This window comes from Natator depressus, chromosome 3 (assembly GCF_965152275.1).
Source record: "Natator depressus isolate rNatDep1 chromosome 3, rNatDep2.hap1, whole genome shotgun sequence".
NCBI classification, from domain to species: domain Eukaryota; kingdom Metazoa; phylum Chordata; order Testudines; family Cheloniidae; genus Natator; species Natator depressus.
In genome coordinates this window covers 165937402-165964897 of record NC_134236.1, presented here as the reverse complement: position 1 = coordinate 165964897, position 27496 = coordinate 165937402, and the positions used below count along the sequence as shown (strand labels likewise).

General features: G+C 39.5%; 1 protein-coding gene across 3 annotated transcripts in view; it reads left to right on the top strand.

The window, feature by feature from the left end:
• KCNK2 (potassium two pore domain channel subfamily K member 2) overlaps nucleotides 1-27496 on the top strand; it is a 207343-nt gene that overhangs the window by 92889 nt on the left and 86958 nt on the right. For all 3 annotated transcript variants that reach the window (XM_074949261.1, XM_074949262.1, XM_074949263.1), the window contains one exon: nucleotides 4178-4292. In XM_074949261.1, coding sequence (XP_074805362.1) covers nucleotides 4178-4292 — 115 coding nt within the window. The remainder of the gene's footprint in view (nucleotides 1-4177; nucleotides 4293-27496) is intronic.

Here is a 27496-nt window from a genome sequence, read left to right as displayed (position 1 = left end):
ATTTCCAGGTGCAGGGATTTATGATCAAAACCCTTTCACATTGAAGTGAAACTATGCTGCACCCCTAAGTGTGGTCTGAATGTAGTACAGCAAAATTTCCAAGAGCAAAAGGACTATTTGTATAGTACTATTATTGTATAACTAAATTAGTATAACAGATCTTTTTGGCATGTTGCTTAAAATAGTTTATCTTTTTACACTAACATTTAAACAGTGATCAATACCAGGTTCACTCGTTACTGTTAACTGATGTAGAATGCGCTAATGTACACAAGGCCGTGTTGTCCAGATCCAATCCAACAGTGAATTCTGAATTTTGTTTACTCGATATATTTACAATCTGAACTATAGCTATTTTAAAAAGGGACAAAAAAGGTGGACCTGGGGAATTATAGACCAATCCGCCTAACTTTGCTACCTAGAGAGAGACTGGAACAAATTGCTAAACAGTCAGTTTGTAAGTATCTAGAGGATAATAAGGTGATAAGTAATAGTCAACATGCATTTGTTCAGAACAAATAATTCGAAACCAATCTAATTTCCTTGTTTGACAGGGTAACTGGCTTAGTGGACAGGGGGAAGCAGTAGACATGATATAGCTTGACTTTAGTAAGGTTTGACACAGTTCCACATATGTAGTGTAGTTGTACCTGTGTCAATCCCAGGATATTAGAGAGACAAGGTGGGTGAGGTAATGTCTGTTATTGGACCAAGTTCTGTTGATGAGATTCCCACATGACATTCTCAAAAGCAAACTAAGGAAATATGGTCTAGATGAAATTACTATAAGGTGGGTGCACAACTGGTTGAAAAACTCTCCTCAAAGAGTAGTTATCAATGGTTCAGTGTCAGACTTGGAGGACACATCAAGTGAGGTCCCACAGTCATTTTCATTAATGACTTGGATGTTAGAGTAGAGAGTATGCTTATAAAATTTGTGAATGACACCAACTTGGGAGGGGTTGCAAGCACTTTGGAGGACAGGATTAAAATTCAAAATGATCTTGATAAATTGGAGAATTGGTCTGAGATCAATAAGTTGAAATTCAATAAAGACAAGTGCAAAGTACTTCACCGAGGAAGGAAAAATCAAATGCACAACTTCAAAATGGGAAATAACTGGCTAGGCAGTAGTACTGCAGAAAAGAATCTGGGGGTTATGGTGGACCACAAATTGAATGTGAATCAATAGCATGATGTTGCAAAAAAGGCAAATGTCATTCTGGAATGTATTCATAGGAGTGTCGTATGTAAGATATGGGAGGTAATTGTTCTGCTCTACTTAGCACTGGTGAGGCGTCAGCAGGAGCACTGCGTCCAGTTTTGGGCACCACACTGTAAGAAAGATATGGACAAATTCAAGAGACAGTCCAGAGGAGAGCAACAAAAACGATAAAAGATTTAGAAAACATGACCTATGAGGATAGGTTGAAAGAACTGGGCATGTTTAGTCTGAAGAAGAGAAGGCTGAGGGGAGACCTAATAACAGTCTTCAAATATGTAAAGAGGACTGTGAAAATTGCTTACCATGTCTTCCAATGGTGGGACAAGATGATTAGTTTGCAGCAACGGAGATTTAGGTTAGATATTAGGAAAAACTTTCTAACTGTAAGGGTAATTAAGCTCTTGAGTAGGCTTCCAAGGGAGCTTGTGGAATCCCCGTAATTGGTGGTTTTTAATAATAGGTTAGACAAACACCTGTCAGGGACGGTCTAGGTCTACTCAGTGCAGGGGGCTGGGTTAGGTGACCTTTTGAGGTCCCTTCCAGCCCTACATTTCTGTGATTCTATATGTATGCCCTAACCCCATAAATATAATATTAAGTCACAGTAGTTTATATGTCTTCTGAGCACTGTCAGTAAGCATATATACAATTTACAGATACTGGACCTGATTCTTCTCTCTCACCAATTTTTACACTAGTGTAACTCTGATTTACACCAGTATTAGGCAAGAAGACAATCCTGCCCCTTATCTTCATTTAAGGGCCTTCCATTTCTTATTTTAAAAATGTGATGATTGGAGTTAATAATTAAGCACTGTGTAAGAGCTAGACACTATTATTTCTATGTGTTACTATTTAATAATAATAGTATGCCACCTCTTTTAAAATATGCTAGTCTCTTTGGGGGATGGGAGGTAAGGGAAGAGGAGGTTAAGGTTTCCTGGGAGTCCCTGTTCCTATACTGGGGTTAAACCACTTCTCTCTGATATAGAGTTGGGGAGAGGTGTGGCCTTACAATCCACTGGAGTTCTGATCTCAGCTCCAACCCAGAGCAGTAGCCACAATCACCCTGACTTCTCACTGTGGCGCTGTGAGAGGGGAGGAGAGCTGTGCCTGTACACAACCTGTCTTTCAGTAGCATGGGGGAAGAGATCCCTTGCCTTGAGGCTGGGCGCAGAAAGCCTGCAGCTCTGCTTTCAACCCCTGGTGCTCCATATTACAAACACCTAGTCTTGTTGTCTGAGCGGTCAGTATGCAGCTGCTCACAGGAGCGGGTGCTTGTGAAATGAAACACCACGATGGGGAAAGCATACTAGAGTTAAGTTATGAATAGGCATCCAAACTTTTGGCTACACATCTGAATTTTCAGACCTTTGGGATCTGCCACGGCTATTTTTAAAGCAAATCAAAATTAAAACCTTTAAAGACATATAGTTGCAGTCCTGGGCTTCCTAACAGCTACTACTTAAGCAACTGACCTTTGAAAGTAGCAAGTTGAACATGCTGGCTCTGAGGACTTGTCTATATGGAGAGAAATTGACTGGCATAGCTATTCTAGAATAGTTCTAATTTTATTAATTTTCTATTCCAGAATAATTCCCCAGTGTGTGTTGGAATAAAAGTGATTTTATTCTGGAATAATTACTTAACTTTGTATTATTCTGGAATAAAGTCACTGGAAGAATGTCCACATGGAGAGCTATTCCAGAATAAGTACATGGAATAGCTAAGTTCACAATACCTGTGCTTAGGCCTTGGGTAGTTAAAACATTCACTTCAATATTGTACTCTTTGTTGGTTTTTGAAACACCAATTACCAATATAATGATCACTTATAAAATTTGTTCTGCTTTAAGTGAATGTTATAGAATACACCCTTAATTTATATTTCATAAAACAGTTTAATAAGTTTTAAAATAGCATTATTTCTTGGTGTTTAAAAATAAAATAAATACTGGTATGGGTCTGCACTAGAAACTGCTACACAGGGACTTTTTTGTGATAAGATAAATCTCAGTGAGATGACACTGCAGGATCTGGGAATTTTTTGTGAAAACGTAAATTTCACAATAATTGTGCTCATTCATTTCCATTGACAGAGCTGATGTGTTTGAGAAATACATTTTCAGTAATTACCTGTATTACATATATAATAGTATAAATCTAGATATGGATAACTTATATGGATAATTATTGTATAATATTTAATTCTGAATTTGTGGTTATCATATTGAAGATTTAATAACCTTATCATACAATTAAAGATATTTAATTATTACATTTTCTATCCTCTATGAATGTTCTTAATTAACTGGAATTTATTTGACATAAAATTACTCTGGGACATATTTTACCAGCATTTTAAAACAGACTTCTCCACTGATATAAGTGGGAATCTCTCCTTAACAACTGATGGGATGATGTGGCTCTGTTTTTTAAAACTATGGACTGAATCTTGCTTTCCTTACTCGCAGATAGTTCCATGGAGTCAATGTGAACAGTAGTTGGGAAACTAAATGTAAAGTGTTCATGTAATATGTGTTTTTCTGCATACAGAGAAAGGGTTACATTTTTAATTCTAATTGTTTCATCTAGTTAGGGTGATCCAAAACTCATTGAAGTCAATAAGGGTCTTATTATTGACTTCAGTGGGCTTTGGATCAAGCGCTCGATGCCTTGAGGTCCAACTGTGGAGTCCTGACACAATAAAATTCCAGTAGACATCAAGGACTGAAGAAATTGGTCCTTTATGTTTGAGATTTACTCTAAGGATAAAATACTGGCCTCATTAAAGTCAACGGCAAAACTCCAACTGACCAAAGTGAGCCTTTCTCTTTTTCACTGTTTACATCTAATAAGTGGCTTTATCTTTGTGAATCTACTGCATAATGTATGTTAACATCATTGTTTATGTTTCATGAATATTGACAAGTATCTTTTTTAAACTTGCAGCACGTAGTGTCAGCAATAAATGCAGGAATCATACCTTTAAGAAACACATCTCAAATCAGTCACTGGGACTTGGGAAGTTCCTTCTTCTTCGCTGGCACTGTTATTACCACCATAGGTAGGACACAACTTTTTATATTTTTACAGTACATGAGCTGTAATTTAATTTTAAATATGTGTGTGCGTGGGTGGCAGTGGGGATTAATAGTAACTATGGCAGTTTTGTGAGGACAAAGTATATTTGAATTTAGTAGCTGTGTTATCAAAATAGCTCAATATTAGACATTTTAAATCAAATATGTGCATTAAGCCATTGAGATATTCAGAGCTGCAAATCTCTACAATCAAGCATTTTTTTGTTGTCCTTTATAAATTCCAAGAGAGATGAAAAATCTCTAGGGATTCAATTTAACCTTACTAAGGGCTGGTCTTCACTACGGGGAGATTGACACTGCTGCAGTCGATGTAGCAGGGATCAATCGAGCGGGACTAGTGAAGAACCACTAAATCAATGGCAGAGTGCTCTCTGGTTGACCCTGGTACTCCAGCTCTCCAAGAATAGTAAGGGAAGTACACCGGAGAGCATCTCCCATCAATGCAGTGCAGTGAAGAAACCGGGGTAAGTCAACCTAAGCTACGTCGACTGCAGCTACGTTATTCACATAGCTGGAGTACCGTAACTTAGGTTGACTTACCCCTGTAGTGAAGACAAGCCCTAAGTTCATTATAAAAATGGTTTTGATAGTCAGACTAGCATGCAACAGCTTGGTTTGCTTTTCAGCAAGTTCTTGTTGGGGTCAGTGAAGCTCAGAGCTTCCAGATGATTTGTCTGTGGTCACATGCTTAGTCAGCAGTTGGCATCCTAGACTCTTTCAAACTCTTAAGAGCCATTGCTCTGCTGTGCAGGTGTAAATAAAAACAATATTTGACTTTTTAAGTCCTTTGTTCTGACCTCAAGACAATGCAGCTTCCTTATAGCCTAGATATTAATTTATGTATGGGCAGTCCTTTTTGTTCTCCTGTTTATTTTAAATTATGGGATAAGTCCACAGGGGATAGAATTGGCACCCATAACATATTTATTAATTCAAAGAAAAAATAAAATTATAAATGCAGCATGTAGGCAATTATGCAGATCATTTTAGCACTGTTAACATTTTTATTGTAATGTAATCTTTACATACATTTCTTCCAGGAAAAGGATGCTCTCTTCAATTGTGTTTAATATGGTGACTTGAGTTCCTTTTTTATATGGGTGCATTTTATACTCTATTTATTATCTGTAAGTTTATATCTGTGCATATACATGAGTGTGTATATGTGCATTTATATAATAATGTGTGTGTATGTATGTAATGTTTTGGCAAGTCATAAACAACCAAAACAATCAGCATATAGGATGAAATCCTGGCCCCATTGAAGTCAATGGCAAAATTCATATTCTATTCAATGAGTCCAGGATTTCACCTATAGTGAAACATAAAATAAATGATCAAAATATAAATGTCAATCTAATGCATACCAACAAAATCAAGGGAATTCAGAAGCAAGGCTATGATATTGGTTTGAGTCATCCTTCTTTATCTAATATCAATAGGCTTTTTTGCCTCAAATTAATTTCACTTTAATGGTGTAATATGTATTAGAATTGGTCAAGAACTTATTCTAGTTCATTATGGTTTTGTTTCTAAATTCCTCATTTCTTCCTATTATTTTGAATATTTTAAACAATAGGAAGAAATAAGGCATTTAGTTCCAAATAAACCGGCATGCACAGTCCTGAATAGAACTGAGTGAAATCGAAATATCCTTCCTGCAGGACATTCTGATATTTCAACCGTTTGTTTGTGACCCAAATCAGGACAAAGAATTGAAATATCAAAAACTTTTGTGGAATGACACATTTAAAAAAAAAGATTTGGAAATGGTGAAATATTTCATTTTGGCATTTGCTATCAAAACAAAATATTTCGGTTTTTCTGAAACTAAATGTGTTTTGTTTCAGTTTGTTGAACTGTCCCAAAATGTTTCATCTAGAGTCAATTCTATAATAAACTGCATTCCTCTATGGTGGCACATAGAAGTTGTAATTCAGGTTCCATGCCCCAATTCTTTCCTAGGGCCATACTCTCAGGCCAGGTGACCTTTCAAGCAGCCATATGACTTCCTTGATGTACCATCCTGCTTAGGCCCAGAGGAGAAGTACTCTGGACAGCAAGCCTGGTCCATAGAAAAGAATGGGGGTATTAGGTCTCAGAATTACATCTCCCATGAGGCAATGTGCCACAACAGGAAAATGCAGTTTAATGCTGAACTAACTTCAAGTGCAACATTTTGGATCAGTTCAATAAGCCAAAATAATTAGATTTGGGTTGAAATGACCCCAAATTAAACATTTTGTATCACTTTTCCTGACAGAAAATCAAAACATTTTGGCAAAATCAAAATAATCCTTCAGACATTTCAAATGTGCAGAAACTGCATTTTCCACTGATGGAAAATTCCTGACCAGCTCTTGTCCTGCGCAAGAGCTTATATTTGCTTCTAAGTAATACAGGCACTACATTAAGAACTGTTTGTTCTTTTGTTTTCTAATCCTTCCTAGATTAATAAACTACATACTAAACTGAATTAGGCAATAGAAATGATCCTCACTTCTAAAATGTACTGGTTACCCCCACATAGGCTTTACATTGTAACCTATTTGACACCGCATCATCCCATCGTGACACAGAGGATTGACACTGTGGGATTGACACTGCTGCAATCCATGCAGTGGGGGGTTGATTTAGCAGGTCTAGTGAAGACCCACTAAATTGATGGCAGAGAGCTCTCTGGTCGACTCCGGTACTACACTGGAATGAGAGGAGTAAGGTAAGTCGACGGGGGAGTGTCTCCTGTCAATGCAGCACAGTGTAGACACCGCAGTATGTCAGCCTAAGCTATGTCGACTCCAGCTACATTGTTCATGTAGCTGGAGCAGCGTAACTTAGGACAACTTATCCCAGTAGTGTAGACAAGGCAAGGGATGCAAATTGATGATGGTGCAGAGGGCTTGTGATGTGCTGGAAATTTGGCTGCCATGAAAACCCTGAGAGAAGTGATGAAATCAGAACTAGTGTCATTTTTTGCTGCAGTTTTGTTGGTCCTGCAAAAAAAAAGTATTCTCAGTGTGTGATTTGACTCCTTATAGCATGATGACATGTCATCAAGTGATACTAAGTCCTGATATTACAGAGCCTGAAATACATTTAGGAATTTCTGTCCTAAATGTATTTCAGGCTCCGTAATATCAGGACTCAGTATCACTTGATGAAACTGAGGCATTCCTGCCAATTTTGGGACAGATGGCAGTTACCAAACTTGATATTTTAAATGCTCATGAGACTGAAAATGCAGGCCATGGACATCCCCAAAGAGTTTTCAGGTGACTCAACCAAACATTACAGATAGTCTATGCAGAATTCCAGAGGGAACTTTATAATTATTTTCTTATATTTGTTCATTCTTTAATAACAAGCAATACCTCAGCCATGTACTTGAATACATGAAAAAGGTATTACTACCATTTACAGAAAATTATAGCTATTAAGTATAACAGCTGACAGCACATTCCTTGATTTTCTTAATTGCTCATCTATATAGATCTTTATCGAATCATTTCTACCACTTATCACTGTAGCATCTAGGCATCTCAGAATTCTTAAGGCAACTGAAAGGTTTGCCTCTATAGAACTTTTGTTTTAATCTTCTCCCAGGAATACAATTCCTGTTATATATTTATCCATCACTGTCAAGTAGACTGGCTACCACTTACCTGGAGGGATTGACAAACCTATAATTAGGGATTCATCATGGTGTTTGAACCTTTTTCTCTGCCACATAAGCAGAGGGACTAACAGGGAAAAGAGTTTTCAATTGGGTAAATTCAAATACTGTAGTGATGGAGCAACATGAGTACATAGGTAGACAGAGCTGTTCAAACCATTCCGATTTTGACAGACTTTCTAGATGCTGTTGATGCATATGGTTTCACATTCTTTGAATTTCATCTGGAGTTTCAGATTCACTCAAACCCAGAAAGATGTGGGCAAAGCAAGCACAAGCTATCAGCATTCATTATAGCTCTGTGCATTGCAGCTGGGTTCCTGGGGCGATATTTTTTTCAAACCCAGAAGTCAAGCTAGTGATTCCTTGAAATTCTCATTTGAGGTATGCAGTTAGGTGAGAGAGGTTGGACTGAGAGGAGAAGAAAGCAGCAGCAGCGAAATCTCACTAATGGCTCTCTGACTGGGGTATCCAAAATTACTGAATTAGTAACCAGTAAACAAAAAGCAAAGATAACACACCAGTATTTATTTGAAGGATCAGGGTTTAACACTTTTAATTTTAATTACATTTCAATTTTAGGGTTTTTTTAAAAAAATTGGTGACTTTGCCTTGTAAAAAAGTGTGAGAAGAGGAGTAGGATGATGCAGATGCCATGGCCCCAGGTGGTCTCTGCTGTATCCCTTTGAGCAGAGAAAGATTTTGAATGTAGGAACCCTTTATGTTGGTTGTGTCTGACTGCAACAGCAGTGTGGCAGGGGCTGGTGGAGTCTCATTGAGGGAAACACAGCTCTTTGATAACAGCTCAGCATCACCCAAGGCTAGTGAGTGAAGGGTCCTATTGCCAACAGCAGAAAGGTGAAGGGTGCAGAAATCCCTAGTGCAAAGCCAGCCGATAGTTGTAATCTCAGCTGCTGAGGGAGATGAGGGAGAAAATTGAGTGTGTCAGCCAGCAAGAATGGACCATAAAGGAGCCAGGGAGGGCATGGCTGAGAGATGGCTGATGTTCAGTGGCAAGTAGAGGGAATGTGACACAGGGAAGTATGTCAAAAGGAACTGGTCTTAGCTTTGTTCAGCAATGTGAGATCCTGGCCCAAGAAGGGACCTCAGAGTCTAACACTGGTGTTTCGTGCTTGCTGGGGGCAAGATTTTGTTACAGGTATGGCAAAGAAATAGGAAACAATAAGGCCACTCGGGATATATACACAGAATAGATGATGGCTGCCTGGAACTCATGTCTCCCTGTTTAGTTTCATATAGAAACTATGTCCCCCTGTTACCTCTTCACAAAGAGGTAAGCAATAGAGGGACATATCAAAAAGGGTGGTTGGATCACATGTTTAACCATAGTTCCCTGGGGAACTATGGATGATGAAAAATATAGGGTATCTTCCTTTTCCCCATTATAGCTATGCTATTAAGGTATTCCTGATCCAGGACCTTTGTACAAAATAAGTTAAGAAATACATCAAACTTGAGGTAGCGCTGCAGATAGGGGGGAAAAATGCTTTTTCACCATTACTTTCTGCTCTGGACAATCCTTGTTGCCTGTGCACATTCAGTTTTGCCTGCTCTTGGTAGGAAGCTGGAAGGAGAAGAACTAATAGGCCTGTCTCCATGAGAAGAACCCTTACATTTTAGATCCTAGGAAAATTCACTACTAGATACCAGGTGAGGAAAGGGGAACTCTCTCTCCAGAAGTCCAGTGTCAGACCTACATATAGAAAAGTAAAAAGAAACATGTTAGGTGAAAGTTTCAAGACCCTCTGCAGTCCCTTAAGCTCACTTGGCTTTTTTCCTTATGGCAGCTTTCTCATCACACAAATCCATCAGTAACAATGTTCATAATGAAAAAATGCCCGTAGACTCCAACAAATATCCCAGCTCCACCACAGCCAGCTGTAATAATGCCGCCTTTTCTCCCGTCTGTCGACAATGACTTCTTGAAGCATCAGAATTACACAAACAACAGGAATAATATTTAATAGCTGTAATTTTTTAAACCACCAGAGAATGTAACATTTTACACAGCAGTTGTGGGGTAGACTCTGGTGTCTCAAGGACTGGCTGCAGCTGCATTGCACACCTATTTTTAGGTCCTCCCATATGTAAGAATCTAATGGTTCCACAGAGCTTCACAGGTAACTTCTGAGCTCTGGAGTATACTTTTTAGGTGTATTGGTGCCCCAGCCAAAGATTTTTCTTGGCAACCTCTATAACCAAGTCAACAAAGCAGATTGTTCCATTTCTTTCTCCCCCTTATTCTCTCAGTCTTCTTTTCACTCTCTTTTCACCAGCCTCTACATTTCTCATCAACTTGGGTTCTGGCTGGCTTGCCATCTAGAGTTGTTATGTGCACCTGAAACTTGATGTCTTGGGTGAAAATGCATATCCCGTGCCTGAAGCCACCAAAGTTTGCACTGATCCCATCTATGACAATAATTAACTTAAATTTCCAATACACTGTAATACTAAGACGCTCATGCTTTTTGGCTCCAAATCCCTAGACTCTTATTACAGATATCAAGTGTTATCATAAAGCATAAAGAAATATGCATATTTTCCTGAAATAAAATGCAGAGATTTTTTTTTTATTTCTGTTTTAGGAAACAATTGCAAATAGCAAACAATTGTTGGCATTCTAGAAGGCGGATCACATTAGTCTACAGATCTGAACTAGCATTTGGCAGACAAAATTAAATTTTGTAATTTCACATTTGTAATTAGATGTCTGGTCTACATATGTTCAAATACAACTTCATCATGAAGACTGTTGCATGTAGCTCTGTGGAAGAATGTAACTCTGTGGATGATTGTATTTTTTGTGAAATCAGCACTTTTTAAACAACTCTTGTTATGAAGTTTATTGATTTGACTCAGTTATAAAATGGTCCTGCTAACTGTTCTTGCTAGCAGACTTTCACTGCAGCTGTAAGGAATATGTGTTAACTCAGTAACCAAAAGCACAAACATATTGTATAATGCCAAATAGTCATTGTAGACATCTGAGTTTGCAAATGACCTTTCTCCTTGGCTCAGCTGGACAAGGTAGTATCATGAACTCATCTCCATCAAGTTATTTTCTTTTTCATTTTTGGTGCTACCCAGCAGCAAAAGCATACAGTGTAGTTTTTAATGGCACCATATAATTGAAATGAAACAGATGAAGTAACATCTTCCCACCCACACTTATCTCCCCTCCAAACATCCACACAATTTAGAACAAGCCCTGGAACGAGGGGTCATTTATATTGTTCCCATAAACATTTGAGTGACCTGTCAAGGATCAGTATAAATGTTACATTTCAAAAGAGTACTGGTATTGGTTTACCTGGTTATAAATGCTGAGACTTCATAATTATCAAGAATATATAAAATAATTGGCCAAGAAATGTTCTGTTATATGATTTTTTTCCATCTTGGCATAGTTCAGACTTTTGCAATACAAGGCTATCACTTGAACAAAACTAGAATAAATGCACTAAATTTTGCTGATACAAATTCCTCTGGGACATTCCTCTACTTGAGTGCTACAGAAACTGGCTGTCAAAGATTAATAGGATGTTGCAATAACCTACTGTCAGAAAGCAACAAGTGTTAGCCTAATTAACTTCATACAAGGAATTGGTATATAGATATTTCTTAAAATAAAAAAGCAAACAAATGTAGATTCTATACAGCTGTGAACTCCACCTTACCAGACGCAATTGCAAAGGGAAATCTGAATATGATTAGGACTGTATGAGATGTTATCAGAAAAACACTCTACTACCTATCTTTGTGTGTCTGAAAATTTCTGCTGTTGAGGAACTCAGGGACTTTTGAAATGGAAAAATGCCAAGAACACTCTCTAGGCTTGTCTACTTTGAATTAACATATGCCACATCATGAGCCTAGTTCATCCCCCTTGTAAATCTCTTGATGTCAGTGGATTTCTAGTCAAATTCTTCTTTGGCTCTTCCTCAAGTTATTTAAATTTTTCTGCATTGTGATCTTTGCAGTATGTGACCGATGGGACTTTGCCAGCCAGAGAACCTTCCTCAGTTTTCTATCAAGGGTTCCAGTTAAGGCACCATCAAGCCACAGCAGTGAACCTTCCTTCTATTACTGGCTTGGAAATGCAAAGGGTTAAGTAGAAGTCATGGAGTTTCAGACAGGGATATGTTTCTGTGCGGAAGGGGAGAGTAACCTGTTGCAAATACTCATCGGGGTGGTGCAGGCAGAAGGTGGCAGAGAAGCAAATGGTGTTATGAATATGTGGTGATGACAGACATTTCATAGGTGGTTGCTAGGGGATGAGGGGTTTTAGGAGCCGGAACTAGAGTGGCCCTCCACCTCTTACTTTGCACACAATCCACTCCCCCCACCTCATTTCTGCTCTTTAGCAATGTATTTTTTCTATCTTCAAAAATATATGATTCTAACATAAAGAACTATTTGGTTTAAAGAAATCCCATCTACATGCCTTTAGCACTCAGTTTTTTCTTCAGTTTAATTTCTTGCATGCTTTCCCATCCACTCACCCCAGTTCTTGTATAAAACATTGTCTTCAATAGCTTTGTAGATACTATCTTCTCCATTCTCATTTTTATATGTCTGTTAGATCTCTGCTTCTATTCTGTTGAATTGTAAAGGGAGCTGGTAGTGTTGTCTATACTTAGGGTGCCCAACATTTCCCATTATAAGCTGCTATTTATGGTCGCTTATAACTTAACACAACTTTAACCATTTTGGCTGAAATTTTCCATGCTGGGTGTTAGTTTTGGGATGAGTATTTTTGAAAAGTTTCAGCAGAAATGGTTCAGCCATTTCTAAAAATAAGATTACAGAAAAATAAATTGTTTTGCCCACGTTAAAAAAAAACCTTTTAATTAATTCAAGGAAAAGCTCTAACACCTTCATACTTGAGAGCAGAGAATTGAAATTTGGCAGAGGAGGGGACTGTGTTGTTAGGGACAAGGAATCCATTTTGAAGAACTTGGAGGAGAGGAAGGTGATCAGGAAAAGTCAACATGGATTCACCAAGGGCAAGTCATGCCAGACCAACCTGATTGCCTTCTATGATGAGATAACTGGATCTGTGGATATGGGGAAAGTAGTGGACGTGATATACCTTGACTTTAGCAAAGCTTTTGATATAGTCTCCCACAGTATTCTTGCCAGCAAGTTAAAGAAGTATGGATTGGATGAATGGACTATAAGGTGGATAGAAATCTGGCTAGATTTTTGGGCTCAACAGGTAGTGATCAATGGCTCGATGTCTAGTTGGCAGCCAGTATCAAGTGGAGTGCCTCAGGGGTCGATCGGGGGGCTGGTTTTGTTCAACATCTTCATTAATGATCTAGATGATAGGATGGATTGCACCCTCAGCAAGTTATAGGATGGATTGCACCCTCAGCAAGTTAGCAAATGATACTAAGCTGGGGGGAGAAGTAGATATGCTGGAAGGTAGGGATAGGGTCCAGAGTGACCTAGACAAATTGGAGGATTGGGCCAAAAGAAATCTGATGAGGTTCAACAAGGACAAGTGCACTGCTACAGGCTGGGGTCCGACTGGCTAAGTGGCAGTTCTCCAGAAAAGGACCTGGAGATTATAGTGGACAAGAAGCTGGATATGGGTCAACAGTGTGCTTATGTTGCCAAGAAGGCTAACAGCATATTGGGCTGCATTAGTAGGAGCGTTGCCAGCAGATCAAGGGAAGTGATTATTCCCCTCTATTCAGCACTGGTGAGGCCACATCTGGAGTATGGCGTCCAGTTTTGGGCCCCCCACTACAGACAGGATGTGGACAAATTGGAGAGAGTCCAGCGGAGGGCAACGAAAATGATTAGGGGGCTGGGGCACATGACTTATGAGGAGAGGCTGAGGGAACTGGGCTTATTTAGTCTGCAGAAAAAAAGAGTGAGGGGGGATTTGATAGCAGTCTTCAACTACCTGAAGGGGGGTTCCAAAGAGGATGGAGCTCGGCTGTTCTCAGTGGTGGCAGATGACAGAACAAGGAGCAATGGTCTCAAGTTGCAGTGTGGGAGTCTAAGTTAGCTATTAGGAAAAATTATTTCACTAGGAGGGTGGTGAAGCACTGGAATGGGTTACCTAAGGAGGCGGTGGAATCTCCATCGTAGCAGTTTTTAAGGCCCGGCTTGACAAAGCCCTGGCTGGGATGATTTAGTTGGGGTTGGTCCTGCTTTGAGCAGGGGGTTGGACTAGATGACCTTCTGAGGTCTCTTCCAACTCTAATCTTCTGTGATTCTATGAAATGCCTTTTGGTGTTCCTATAAAAACCACCCAAATTTGACCAAATTATAAGTTTGAAAAAAAATCTCAGTTTGCACATGTTAAGGAGAGATTTGTGAGAGTTTGGCAATTAAACTCCTCAAAGATTCCATCTGTACTGAGCATGCCCCATCCTTGGACTGCTGGGACTGAGCCGTACTTTCCCGGTAATTGATGCTTCCAAGAACTGTGATGCTTAGTACAGGAACTGAGAGCAATTGTGTGCTCTCAGTGCTCACCTGCTGGTGATCAAGCAGCATGGAAGAGGAGCAGCCTGACTCAAATGGGAACAAGAGACAGACTTTGGGAGTGAGGGGAGAGGTAGGGATAGGTTCAGTTACCTCAGGAATTCAACTTTGGAATCCAACAGGGAAATCCAACTTTGTACATTTAGCTCTGCTAAAATATTGCTGTTGTGTTAAAAATCAACTGTGATATAATAGATGGTCTCCCATTTTCACTGTATGGAACTTCGAAATTTTCACATTATAGTAAGTTGATGCTGGTGCAAGTGAAGCCTACTGGGGTAAAATGAGAGAACTGCTAAATGTAGCAAAGTTATTTCTAGGATGCTTGTCTGAGTAAAATAATACCCCATTCATTTATTTCTTGGTTTTAGTAATTGCATCAGGACTGGTAAAATTAACCACCAGAGCCTCAAATTCTGTAAGGGAGAGGGTCACAAGATTTTGCATCTGGAAGAAATCTCAGCAAAGTTACATGATCTTGTGCTTTACTTCCTTTACAAAATATAGAAGAAAGCATGTGATTTTGAGTCATGATTTGTATTTATCTATTAAAGGTCACTATAAAAGCACTTTTATGTAGTCTGTAGATCTCCTGGGTAAGCTGATGGTAAACTCTCCTTTGACCATGTTAACTTATTTACCATCCTGTGCTGCATGATTCACAGCTGTTTGGCTTCACCTTTCAGTCAAATAGTTATAAGAGGTCAGAATTTTCAAAAAAGCTCAGTATGTTGGGGGCTAAGCTCTTTTGAAAATCTGACCATAAATATCACAGTAGGCGTTACTGGCTGCTGAAAGTTGCCACTTTTGAAAGTTGTCACATTATCTGGAGTGGCTCATGACTGTGAGGCCTACCTCAGGGCAGACTGTCAGAAACAGGCAGATACCCCAGGCTGGTGGTGTGTTCTATAATTAGATTTCACCAAGCCAGTAACAAATGTGAACTCCTGGATCACTATACCGGTTTTACCAGGGAGTCACAGACAGTCCCTTTAGACTCTCCAGCCTATCTTGCCACTCAGACAACCTGAACTTCGTGATAATGAAGTTTAAACCAAAAATCACACCACATAAGGTTTCTCCCAGTCCCAAGAGACCAGTCACTTACCCCAGGTCAATTGGTATTCTAGATTGTACACCAAAGACAATGCTGGCAGCCAAATCTATAGTAAAATAATTAAAGGTTTACTGGCTAAGAAAAAAGAACAAGAATTATTGAGAGTTTAAAGCAGGTAAAATATATGTACAGGTGAATCACAGTTTGTAATTCCAAAAGGTGGCAGTGATGTAATAAACTGCCAGTTTCCCAAAAGTGTTTTCAGGGTACCCAGATTGTTTCTGGGGATCTCTGGTTTGCATCTGGCACACTTCCCTGTAAGCGTCCAAACAGTTCAGAGATGAATGATCTTTCTTAGAATCCGTATTTATAGTTTCTTCACACAGAAAGCAAGCTGACAGTATCTCTACCCACATGGGCTTCTCCTTTGATGACAGTGAGTGAAGAATGCACTTAGTCTTTTGACCTCCGACCATCATACATAATGGCCACTTGCTTTGAAATTAGCATTTTCTGTTAAAGTCCTTAAGTCCTTCATTAGCATTTCACAAGATTTCTTTGATGGGTGGGTATACATAATGTAAATGTTTGCTATTACATTATAACAGGAACAGGTAAGTGAAAACAATACAAGTTACATTCCACTAGTTTTTGTGAAGTTTAAACACTGCATATACTTATATTTACATGCATTTTGATCTATACCAGTGGTTCTCAACCTGTTTACCATAGTGGGCCGCATATGCAGCTCTCTATATGTTATTGGGCCGCATCCACACAATATATATACTACCTATATGGCCCTGTCACCTGTATGATCACATGGGCCCCAGCTGTGTGCTGATTGGGCTGCAGGTTGAGCATTACTGATCTATACTAATATACAAGTGAATTGGCCCAAATATACTCTTGCATGACCTGGTCAGCCAGCATCACAAAAGTAAAACCTTTATTTAGGTGCCTTTTCTTTTGAAAATCTAGCCCCAATTTTGGGTACTAAGTACTTGAAGATCTCTTGCTGAGCAATTTTGGAAATCTGTCCCATAGTAGCCAATTTTATTTTTATTTATTTGCTATAATACCATGCCAGTTTTCATCAACTGAGAACCTGGCCAAATATAATCTAAAATCAGTTCCTCCTTTACTTACTCATCAAAATATGAATTCAGTGTTCATGTATTTCTCCTGCTAGACTTGACAACCTCGCTAATGCCTACAGTAGCACAAGAAGTGCAGTTCCCTGTACTGTTTTATGTTTTAGTGATGCTGCTGTAGAAAGACAGGATGCTGACCTGAGGTTTTGGAAGATAAAAGCCTTTCAGTTAAGTTTTTTTAAAAGCAAAAATAAAAAAAAGCTTGTCTAACCTGATATAAAAATAGTACCTCTTAGATTTATGGATTCTACCATTTCTGTGGTCTTTAATCATTTGAAAATCAACTACAATTTCATTGCTCAAGAAATAGGACGTACAATCAGATTGAGAGCACGATAGTGCCAATAGATTTCTTGAAGAAAGAAATGAGGTAGAGATGGTGTCTAGTCAGAGTCGCTTTATCATTAGCATGATACAACATAGTATCAATCACTGAAGAGTCTAAAGAAAATCCATCAATATGTTATGTATGTTTGCCTTCCTTATGCTGCGTTCTCTCTCTTATGTTCCTGTTATCACCAGTAGCTTGCTCCCACTGAAAACTAACTGGAAAACTTGTGCTGCGAAGAAATAAAGAGTAGAGGGAGATTTTCAAAACCACTTTATGGATTCTGGAGCACAAATCCCATTGATTTTTTTCAATGGGACTTGTGGTCCTAAACTCCTTAAATTCTTTGGAAGAATCTCACTCCAGTGGTCCAATCCTACTATGAGGTCTGCATAGGGAGATATTTTATGGAGCTCTGTGTGGCTATAGCATTGCTTCTGCTCAGACAAATGTAGGCTCAGAGGGCCTACATTTTCAAAAGTGAACATTTGTTTGAGCAGGCATGTGTGCAGAGCCAGAATCTGCAAAAGCAATGCAACAAGCAAACAAACAGTGCGAAGGTGTTTGAAAATTAGGAGTTGTACTGATAATGCAGATGAATTGGTTGGGTGCAAAAGCCAGGGTAGTGATGACTGTGCACCTGATTTCTGCCACCAAATGCACAGAGCAGACACATTTTCAAAAGCACCCTATGCACTTGGAAATTGGTGTAAGGCAGGTGGTGGTAAGAACCCCCAGTTTGGAGGAGCAAGGGTAGGTCACAGAAGTCTCTCCAACAGTCCTTCACATAGTATGGAGTTCCTGGCCACCCTGTGCCTGGCCAAGGAACAGCCAGCAGGAAGGCAGGGGCCATAAACTGGGAAGGAAAGCTGCATAATAGCTCAGCTGAAAAATAAATAGTGGGTGATGAGTGTCCATTAGCGCTGAAGCTGCAGTCTACCAGTTCTTTGTTTTTAGGTGCCTATCCTCTGTCCTGATACTGGATACTGCCATTTACATTCCCAACTATCTTGACTGGCATAGGAAGATGCTGAAGAATGGTATTTTTTTGTTTCTTGTAAATTTACTTTCTCTAAGTCATTCTCTTCCAGCTCTGGCATCCTTGGTGTGATTTTTTTATATTGGGAGAGTTAGAACTGCTCTTAGAGTATTTATTTAGTTATTCAAGAATTAGTAGTATTCATTTTTCAGGAAGCCTCTGTATAGGGTCAAATAGCCAGACAGTTTTATAGGGTGGTGACTTCGCTGGAGATTTGCTTTTCTCTTTTTCAGTGTATAAAATGAGTTCTCATCCATTTATCTGGACTGACATAGGAGGAAACCAAACACAGTTAGAGGCAAAAAATTATCATGGCACTTATAAGCCATCTTTTTTCTGAATGTTTTGGGAAATGATAGCAACCGCAGTGAACTATCTAAATGTGAGCCCCATTTTGCAGAAAGAAAACATGATGGTGTAACCGTGCTCCCATGGGTCACAACTGTGAATACCAAATCCAGGACAAACTGCTGAGAAATAGGGCAGACACACCCCAAAACTGGTCGTTATTCTCCCATAAGATATACCAAACCAGCAACAAAAGTAAAGTTCTGTTTCAACACATTGGCTAACAAGAATTCAGAAAATCAGTTTCCTTAGGCAATCCAGTCCTTGCATCACCACCAAAAACACTAGACTTAAAGATGAGTGGTTCTTTAAAACTTATTTAATCAACTAAAAGGTTCTTCTGATCCCAAAGGACCAGCCACACACCCAGGTCAATATATAACTCAGATTTTACCCAATAATCCACGCTGTTGCCAATCTGTTAGTATCTAAAATCTAAAGGTTTATTTATAAAAAGAAACAAAGAAAGAAAGAAAGGTGAGAGTTAAAATTAGTTAAAGGAATCAAATACATACAATAATTGCAAAGATCTTGGTTCAGGCTTGTAGCAGTGATGGAATAGACTGCTGGCTTGTTAAATCTCTGATTGCTTCCAAATCATTGGAAGGTCCTCAGTCCTTTGGTTAGAATGCTTCCATTTGTATAAGTCCATAGTCCAGAGCAGTGCTGGGAAACCTGTGGCCCGTGAGCCGCATGCGGCCCGTCAGAGTAATCCTTTGTAGGGCCACCAAACAGTTTGTTTACATTTGCACAGCCGCCTGCAGCTCCCGGTGGCCAATGGATGTTACCATCGCAGTTCTGCTTCCCTTACTCTCAATGGCTAGCATATTTAAATTTTTTATTAAAGCTAATGTTAAAAAATATATAATACATAGGTTGGGAAAAGAGTATCTGTACATCTAGGTATAGTGCTTAGATTATCTACAAATACAAAGTTAGTTTTTAAAAGTCATTTGATACATAGAGTACATAATCAGCAATAACCCAAATTAGGTGAATAGATTTAACAATACAGTTTAGATATTAGAATCCAAATACTCGGGTACATCACTCATGAAAAGTTCTATGGAGATTTCGTTGTGGAAAGGAGAATATGTCAATGAGTGGAGATTGTCCCTCAGTAATTGAGAATTAGGTTGGTTGTCCATTTAGAAAATACAATCCATGAGGAAAGTATTTGTTACTTCTCATCGGCACTCCAGCTCATCCTTCCTGGTGTTGCTGATTCCCAGTGATGTGTTCTATGTAGATGTCCCTCAACCACCTGGTGACGTCCTACACCATGAGTTGCCACATCAGCCGAACATAGCGTTGACTTATTCCGCATTCTCTCAGCACTTGCTCGTTACTGGGGTCCCATGCGCCCAAGGTTCCGACGATCAGTACATATGTCTGGACCTGGTAACCCTTAGCTCTCAAGGTTTCGGCCAGAGGGGCGTATATCTCTACCTTTCGAGCTTGGGCATTATGGAAGGCCGGGGTCCTGTTCTTGAATGGCACTGTGATGTCCACCATGATGATCTTCTTCCAGTCCTCGTTGGTGATGACGATGTCTGGTTGCAGCTGACTGTCAGTTCCGGGGATGGCAGAGTTTATGGCAACCTTCCCCACAGGTGGTGGGATGGGTCTGTCCAGGCGATCTTGGATGGCATTGTGTCACAGCTGCCAAGCTCTCAAATGGGGCTTGCAGCTACACAGGATGTGGAGTAGCGTCTCGTTGGCATAACTGCACTTACTGCATCACTTGTCCCAATTCCCATGGCGGATGGCTCCATTCAGTGGGACGCAGTTGAGCTGCGTCCTGTGGATGAACCTCCAGTCAGCAAATCAGGTGAAGCTGCTCCCAGGGAGAAAGTGGTTGCTGGCGTCCCATTTGCACATCACCTCGAACGCCTTGTGGTGTAGCTTCCATATCAGGTTTTCCAAGTATTGGCAGCAGATGGCATCCTTCAGGGTCCTTTCCAGCATGGTTCTAGCTTTCGGAGTGATCATAGTGTGATATTACTCAAGCAAGTTGTCCAGTTGAAGACCATGAGATGCAGTGTGCTTTGATACTAAGGAGATGGGAGGGGGTGACATATTAGGGTACAATCCAGACGAAGGAGTAGCTGTGTCACCCTTGCCCTGTAACCTGGGGTGCCCTTTACAGTGCCTTGCTGCTGTAGCCTCCAACATAGACTGCCCACAAAGAGACTCCAGCATGTAAGTTACTCCCAACTTTGTCTGTGTGTGCTGCAGCCAGCCAGCCAACCACCCTTTGGCTCTTATCATCCTTAAAAATTACTACAGGGTGACCCCAGCACACTCCCAGTCCTAGATTTTCTCCCAGAAACATATGTTCTGTACTGCCCAACCCTCTCCTAGAAGGTACAAATATATCAAGTCTGTTATTCCTTTAAGGGAATAATATGCACACAATTTGTTACACCAAATGGAGTTACCCAGACACTTCAATTTGAACACACTGGATTGGATAAAGCCATAAAACAAATCCATTAACTAACAAGAGAGAGGTTTTAAGTGAGTACAAGTAATGAGGCATAAAAGTCAGAAATGGTTACAGAAAAATAAAGATAAAACACTTACTGGTGCCTAAATTAAAAAACTACATTAGATTCAAAGAAAAGTTTTCTCAGCACATACTTTCAGCAGTCTTACTGACCAAACTCTTTAGGTTGGGACCCCTCTCCCAGAAACCTTCCTTTGTCTCTTCAGGTGCAGTGAATGCGATGGGCACGGAAAGAGAGAGGTGGGTGCCTGGGGGTGTTCGTCGCTCCATTTTATAGTTTCAGTCCCCCTCTTGAAAAACATTTCCAGCTGAAACCCGGGAAACAAAGAGTCTATGTGGAAGAATATTCCCTGATTTTTTTTCACTTGTTTGAACTTCCTTTGTCTTCTCTTCTTGCTTGATGACTCTGTTAACTGCTTAAATGCAAATTAAGGGAAGCACACATTCCTTCCTTTGTTTAGGACAGACCTGACTTCTGCCTGGCCAGGGCTGTGGGGTTTGCAACAGGTGTTAATAATATCATATCTGGGAATCTTATAACTTCACATACAATGTTTCCACACATATTTTACCAGGACAATACTGGCCAGCAAATTATGAGTTTTCAAATGATACTTTAAAAGGCATACATTGTGCAGAGATTATTACAATAGTGTGTAGGGTGTGAATACAGGGGTGTAGTCCGTCACAGAGGGCCATGTAAATACATAGATAAATAGACAGAAGGTGATATGCAGCATGAGCTAGAATGGCCCCGAGATAGTAAAATGCCTTTAAAATAAATTACTTGGATGGTAAAGTTCATTTTCTCATTCTGTCTGGCTCTGCAGCATGCACAGGTATTGGGTTTCACTACATTGTTCAGACATTTTCCATCAACTAGACATTTTACTCTTTTCAGCTGCATCACAATTTTAGTGGAATTCTCAGGTTCGATGTGTGTTTAGGCTATACTTTTTCTGATATGTGCCAGATATCTACACTGTACTCTGTTTTAGGTTCAGGGTGAAATTGCTGGAAGTCTCTGGTTGTTGATGGTTCTCATCTCCCAGGATGTCTTGGAGGATGGGTAGAAATGTATCCAGATCGAAAACTGAGGCTCTTCTCTTTTGATCTGATTTCATCTCCGCTCTTGCAATCAGGTCCAATTTGTTTCCTCCTGGTGATCAATGACTTGCTATTCTCAGTTCTTGCTTCCTTATTTCCTCCTGTCTAGGCAAATAGTCTGAGGTTAATGTTTCTCAAGTATAGCATCTCAGATTTCTGCCATTTGGGGATTTGGCAAAAATACCCCTCTCTGACGCTGTGGGTAGTTACAAAACTTCTTTGTCCCAAAAGAGTTTTCTCTTTGAAGATGAAATGCTTGTAGGGTCAGATCCTTTACAGTATATAACTAATATATAAGCCAGTGGAGTTACAACTGTTTACACCAGCTGAGGTTCTGGCCCTTAAATCCTTTTTCTGCACTGTAAAAGTTTTCAGTCTTCTTCTTAAATATGGGATAGTACAGTAGCTTCTAGGGCTCCCTTCTCAATACAATTTATTCTATATATACAGCTGCTGTTTTTCACTGTCTGAATTCACAATACTATTTTTTTCCTTTAAACTTCCTAAACCTAAGCCTAATTATTGTTATTTCTAGTTGACCTGTTGTTTTTACAGAGTCTCTGCTTTAGATGATACCATAATGTGTTGTTATATTACTGATGCTTCTCAATTCTGGCTGCTCTCTTTTGAGTTTTCTTGTCTGCTTACATTTGTCTTACTCTTCTTTTCCTCATTCAGATGGTTCCCATGATTAATAAAAGAAGGGTTGACTCATTTCCTCTGCTGCTTTTCAGAATATATGACACCTATTTAACAAATTATTTCTTAGGGATAGATGATTTAAATCAGAGCCATGAATATCTGAGAGCATAACTTAGTCCACACTATAGTCTACATCTTACCTAATAAGGACTACTGTGTTCAGCTTGTCTAAATTTTCAGTCTTTGTAGTTTGGAACAAAATATTTAAAAGAAAAAATATGGATTAATGATTTGGGTTCAGGGGTCTTTGAGGCTTTTTACTTTATGATGCATCCTAACAAACATGGAACTAATTTGACATTTGCCCAACCATCAACCTAATCACTGTGCTTGTGTGTTGTATCCCTTTCCCCAGCCTTTTGTCAGTCTTATTTATTTAGATCACAAAGTCTTTAAAGCTGGCAGTGTGTCTTTATAGGTGTTTGTACAGTGCCTCACACAATGGAGACCTGAATTAGATGGGGGAACAAACAATAAAGAATAATAATGATAACATTAAGAAATATCCCAAATGTCTCTATATTGCTAATTTTAATTGATGACATTTTAAGGAAATATCTGAGATCTCTTTATAATATGTAGCTAATACTGCTAATTTTAATTTCTGAGCTTTCTGGAAGCAGGACATGATTTCTGCACCAGAGGTCAAAGAGTTTTGTACTTCCTCCGAGTGACATAATTAAAATGTATGGGATGTCTTATCACTATTCTTCCAGCAATGGCTAAGTTAGATAATAATGGTAAAAATTATTACTGAGTCCTGTCTACACTGGCTTCTAAGTTTGCTGGTATGGTAGGCAGCTTAGGAGACTCAGACTGTGATCTATTGTCTTCTGGGTATAAATTTCTGGCTGGCACAGCACTTAAAAAAAGAAAACTAACCAGGAAAACTGAAATAATGTGTTTGAGTCCCAAGCAATGGTTGATCTCGATCCTTTCAATTATTTTCTCACCTAAATAGTTCTACAGTAGTTGCCATTAAAATCATTGCAACTTTTCCTTTGCAAGGAGGTCCATGGTATTTGAGGAATTCCCCTTAGGAATTAACCTTGTAATAACTTACATAGAGAGACAAGGTGGGTGAAGTACCGTTTTGTATTGGACAAACTTTAGGTCAGAACTCTGCGTAGCTCGAAAGCTTGTCTCTCTCACCAACAGAAGTTGGTCCTATAAAAGATATTCCCTCATTCACTGTGTCTCTCTAATATTCTGGGACCAACACAGCTACATTAGTAATACAAACAATAACTTACAGAGGCATTTGTATCCATTTTAATGGCAACCACTGTAAAATCATATCAGTCTCGTCTGTCAGCAGTCTGGGTGTAAATATGCTAGAACACATTCAGGTGTCTCCAGATTCTCTTATACTGTCAACAACTGTCATAAATATAAAGGGAAGGGTATACCCCTTTAAAATCCCTCCTGGCCAGAGGAAATCTCCTCTCACCTGTAAAGGGTTAAGAAGCTAAAGGTAACCTCGCTGGTACCTGACCAAAATGACCAATGAGGAGACAAGATACTTTCAAAAGCTGGGAGGAGGGAGAGAAACAAAGGGTATGTGTGTCTGTCTATATTCTGTCTTTGCCGGGGATAGACCAGGAATGAAGCCTTAGAACTTTTAGTAAGTAATCTAGCTAGGTACGTGTTAGATTATGATTTCTTTAAATGGCTGAGAAAAGAATTGTGCTGAATAGAATAACTATTTCTGTCTGTGTATCTTTTTTGTAACTTAAGGTTTTTGCCTAGAGGGGTTCTCTATGTTTTGAATCTAATTACCCTGTAAGGTATCTACCATCCTGACTTTACAGGGGGGATTTTTTTTTATTTCTATTTACTTCTATTTCTATTAAAAGTCTTTTTGTAAGAAAACTGAATGCTTTTTCATTGTTCTCAGATCCAAGGGTTTGGGTCTGTGGTCACCTATGCAAATTGGTGAGGCTTTTTATCCAACATTTCCCAGGAAAGGGGGGTGCAAGTGTTGGGAGGATTGTTCATTGTTCTTAAGATCCAAGGGTCTGGGTCTGTAGTCACCTAGGCAAATTGGTGAGGCTTTTTACCAAACCTTGTCCAGGAAGTGGGGTGCAAGGTTTTGGGAAGTATTTTGGGGGGAAAGACGTGTCCAAACAGCTCTTCCCCAGTAACCAGTATTTGTTTGGTGGTGGTAGCGGCCAATCCAAGGACAAAGGGTGGAATATTTTGTACCTTGGGGAAGTTTTGACCTAAGCTGGTAAAGATAAGCTTAGGAGGTTTTTCATGCAGGTCCCCACATCTGTACCCTAGAGTTCAGAGTGGGGGAGGAACCTTGACAACAACATTGCCAGGTTTCACCCTGTCCTCCTGAAAGCTGACCTGGGCAGTAATTCATGCTTTTTATGGGATCCAAGCTTGAATACTGTTTTATGGACTCCAAGCTGATCAGAAGACTGCAGATTATTTGGAGAACTCAGCAGCCAGGCTCTTGATGAAGATAAATGAGGGCTCCCTTTGTGGCAGTGCACAGGAAGGAGCAATTGCAAGGGAAAAGCAGCTACAGGGAACCTGTTGTTGCATGGATCTGCCCATCCTTGTCTCTCCCCACTTGCCAGGTGGAGATGCATAAGAGCTACAGAGCTCATTCCAGCTGTTGGACTGTAGTAGCCTTAGTAAAACGGCTCCTCCACCTGAAAGAGGAGGAATTATCTACCTCCCCTGTGCCTGTCCATACATCTGTCTATTTCCTGAGCACCTACTTGGCTTAAGCACTGGGCAGAGGATTTGTCCATCTCAGAACAGGGATTTATTATCTATTCCATCATTCTACTTCGTAAGATTGAGGCTTACAGACACCCAGAACATGGGGCTGCATCCCTGACCATCTTGGCTAATAGCCATTGATGGACGTATCCTCCATGAACTTATCTAATTGTTTTTTGAACCCAGATATACTTTTGGCCTTCTCAACATCCCCGGCAATGAATTCCACAGATTGACTGTGCATTGTATGAAGAAGTACTTCCTTATGTTCTATTTAAACCTGCTGCCTATTAGTTTTGTTGGGTGACCCCTGGTTCTTGTGTTATGTGTAGGGGTAAATAACACTTCCTTATTCACTTTCTCCACACCATCCATAATTTTATAGGCCTCTGACATATCCCCGCTTAGTCATCTCTTCTCCAAGCTGAACAGTCCCATATTTTTAAATCTATCATCATATAGAGGCTCTTCCATACTCCTAATCTTTTTTGTTGCCTTTCTCTATAACTTTTCCAATTCTAATATGACATGGGGAGACTTGAACAGCACACAGTATTCAAGGTCTGGACGGAATGGATTTATATAGTGGCATTATGATATTTACTGTCCTAATATCTGTCCCTTTCCTAATGGTTCCTAACATTCTGTTAGCTTTTTTGACTGCTGCTGCACATTGAGTGGATGTTTTCAGAAAACTATTCACAGTGACTCCAAGGTCTTTCTCGAGTGGTAATAGCTAATTTAGGCTCCATCATTTTATTTTTAAAGTTGGGTTTGTGTTTTCCAATTTGCATAACTTTGTATTTATCAACACTGAATTTCATCTGCCATTTTATTGCCAAGTCATCCAGTTTTGTGAGATCCATTTGTAATACTTTGCGGTCTGTTTTGGATTTAACCATCTTGAGTAATTTTGTATCATCTGCATATTTTGCCACCTCACTGGTTACTCCCTTTTCCCAGGTCATTTATGTATATGTTGAACAGTGCTAGTCCCCATACAGATGCATGGGGGACTCTGCTATTTACCTCTCTCAACTGTGAAAACTGACCATTTATTCCTACACTTTGTTTCCTGGCTTTTACTGATCCATGAGAGGACCTTCTTCTTATCCCATGATTTCTTACTTTGCTTAAGAGTCTTTGGTGAGGGACCTTGTCAAAGGCTTTCTGAAAGTCCAAGTACACTATAGCCACTGCATTACCCTTGTCCCCAGGTTTGTTGACTCCCTCAAATAATTCTAATAGATCAGTAAGGCATGATTTCCCTGTATGAAAATTGTGTTGACTCTTGCCCAACAAATCATATTCGTGCGTGTGTCTGATAATTCTGTTCTTTACTAATCAACCACTGGTTCTGTTTGCTCTTGTGTTAGAGTTATATAATGTTTACATTAAAATTAATTTTAGTGTTAAATGCACACTCTCTGCAAAATACAAACTCTCTGTGGAACAGCACAAAGGACAGGAGATAATTTGTTTCTCCTGTGTATAGTCTGACACAATGGTAAAGGTGCATTATGTTGTGGGATTTTTCCACCCTACTCTGAAGTAACAGGCGACTGCCAGAGGCAAGTACTGGCCTTGTTGGACCAACAGTGTAATATGATATGAGAAATTCTATTTCCTATATACTGGGATGATTTACAGAGTTAAAAAACACACAGAGCATTCTATAATAAAAATTGGAATAGCTTAAGTAACATGTATAGGTAAGGGACAAAAAAAATGTTTCCAAGGGAGATTTAAAGAAATGGTCAGATTAAGAGATACGGGAAGGCTGTTTCAGGTGGTTGCAGTGGAGAATGCTCAGGTACTGTTGTGTGAAGGAGGCAGCACTAGATTGGGGCAATGATCATTATTAATCAGACTTCTAGATTATTTGCAGATAGGCTGAAAGTTGTTTTCTGTACATGTTTGGGTCTGGAGATAAGGAAATTTCAGAGACCACAGGGCATTAGTGATATTATCCTGCATAATATGGGTTTATTC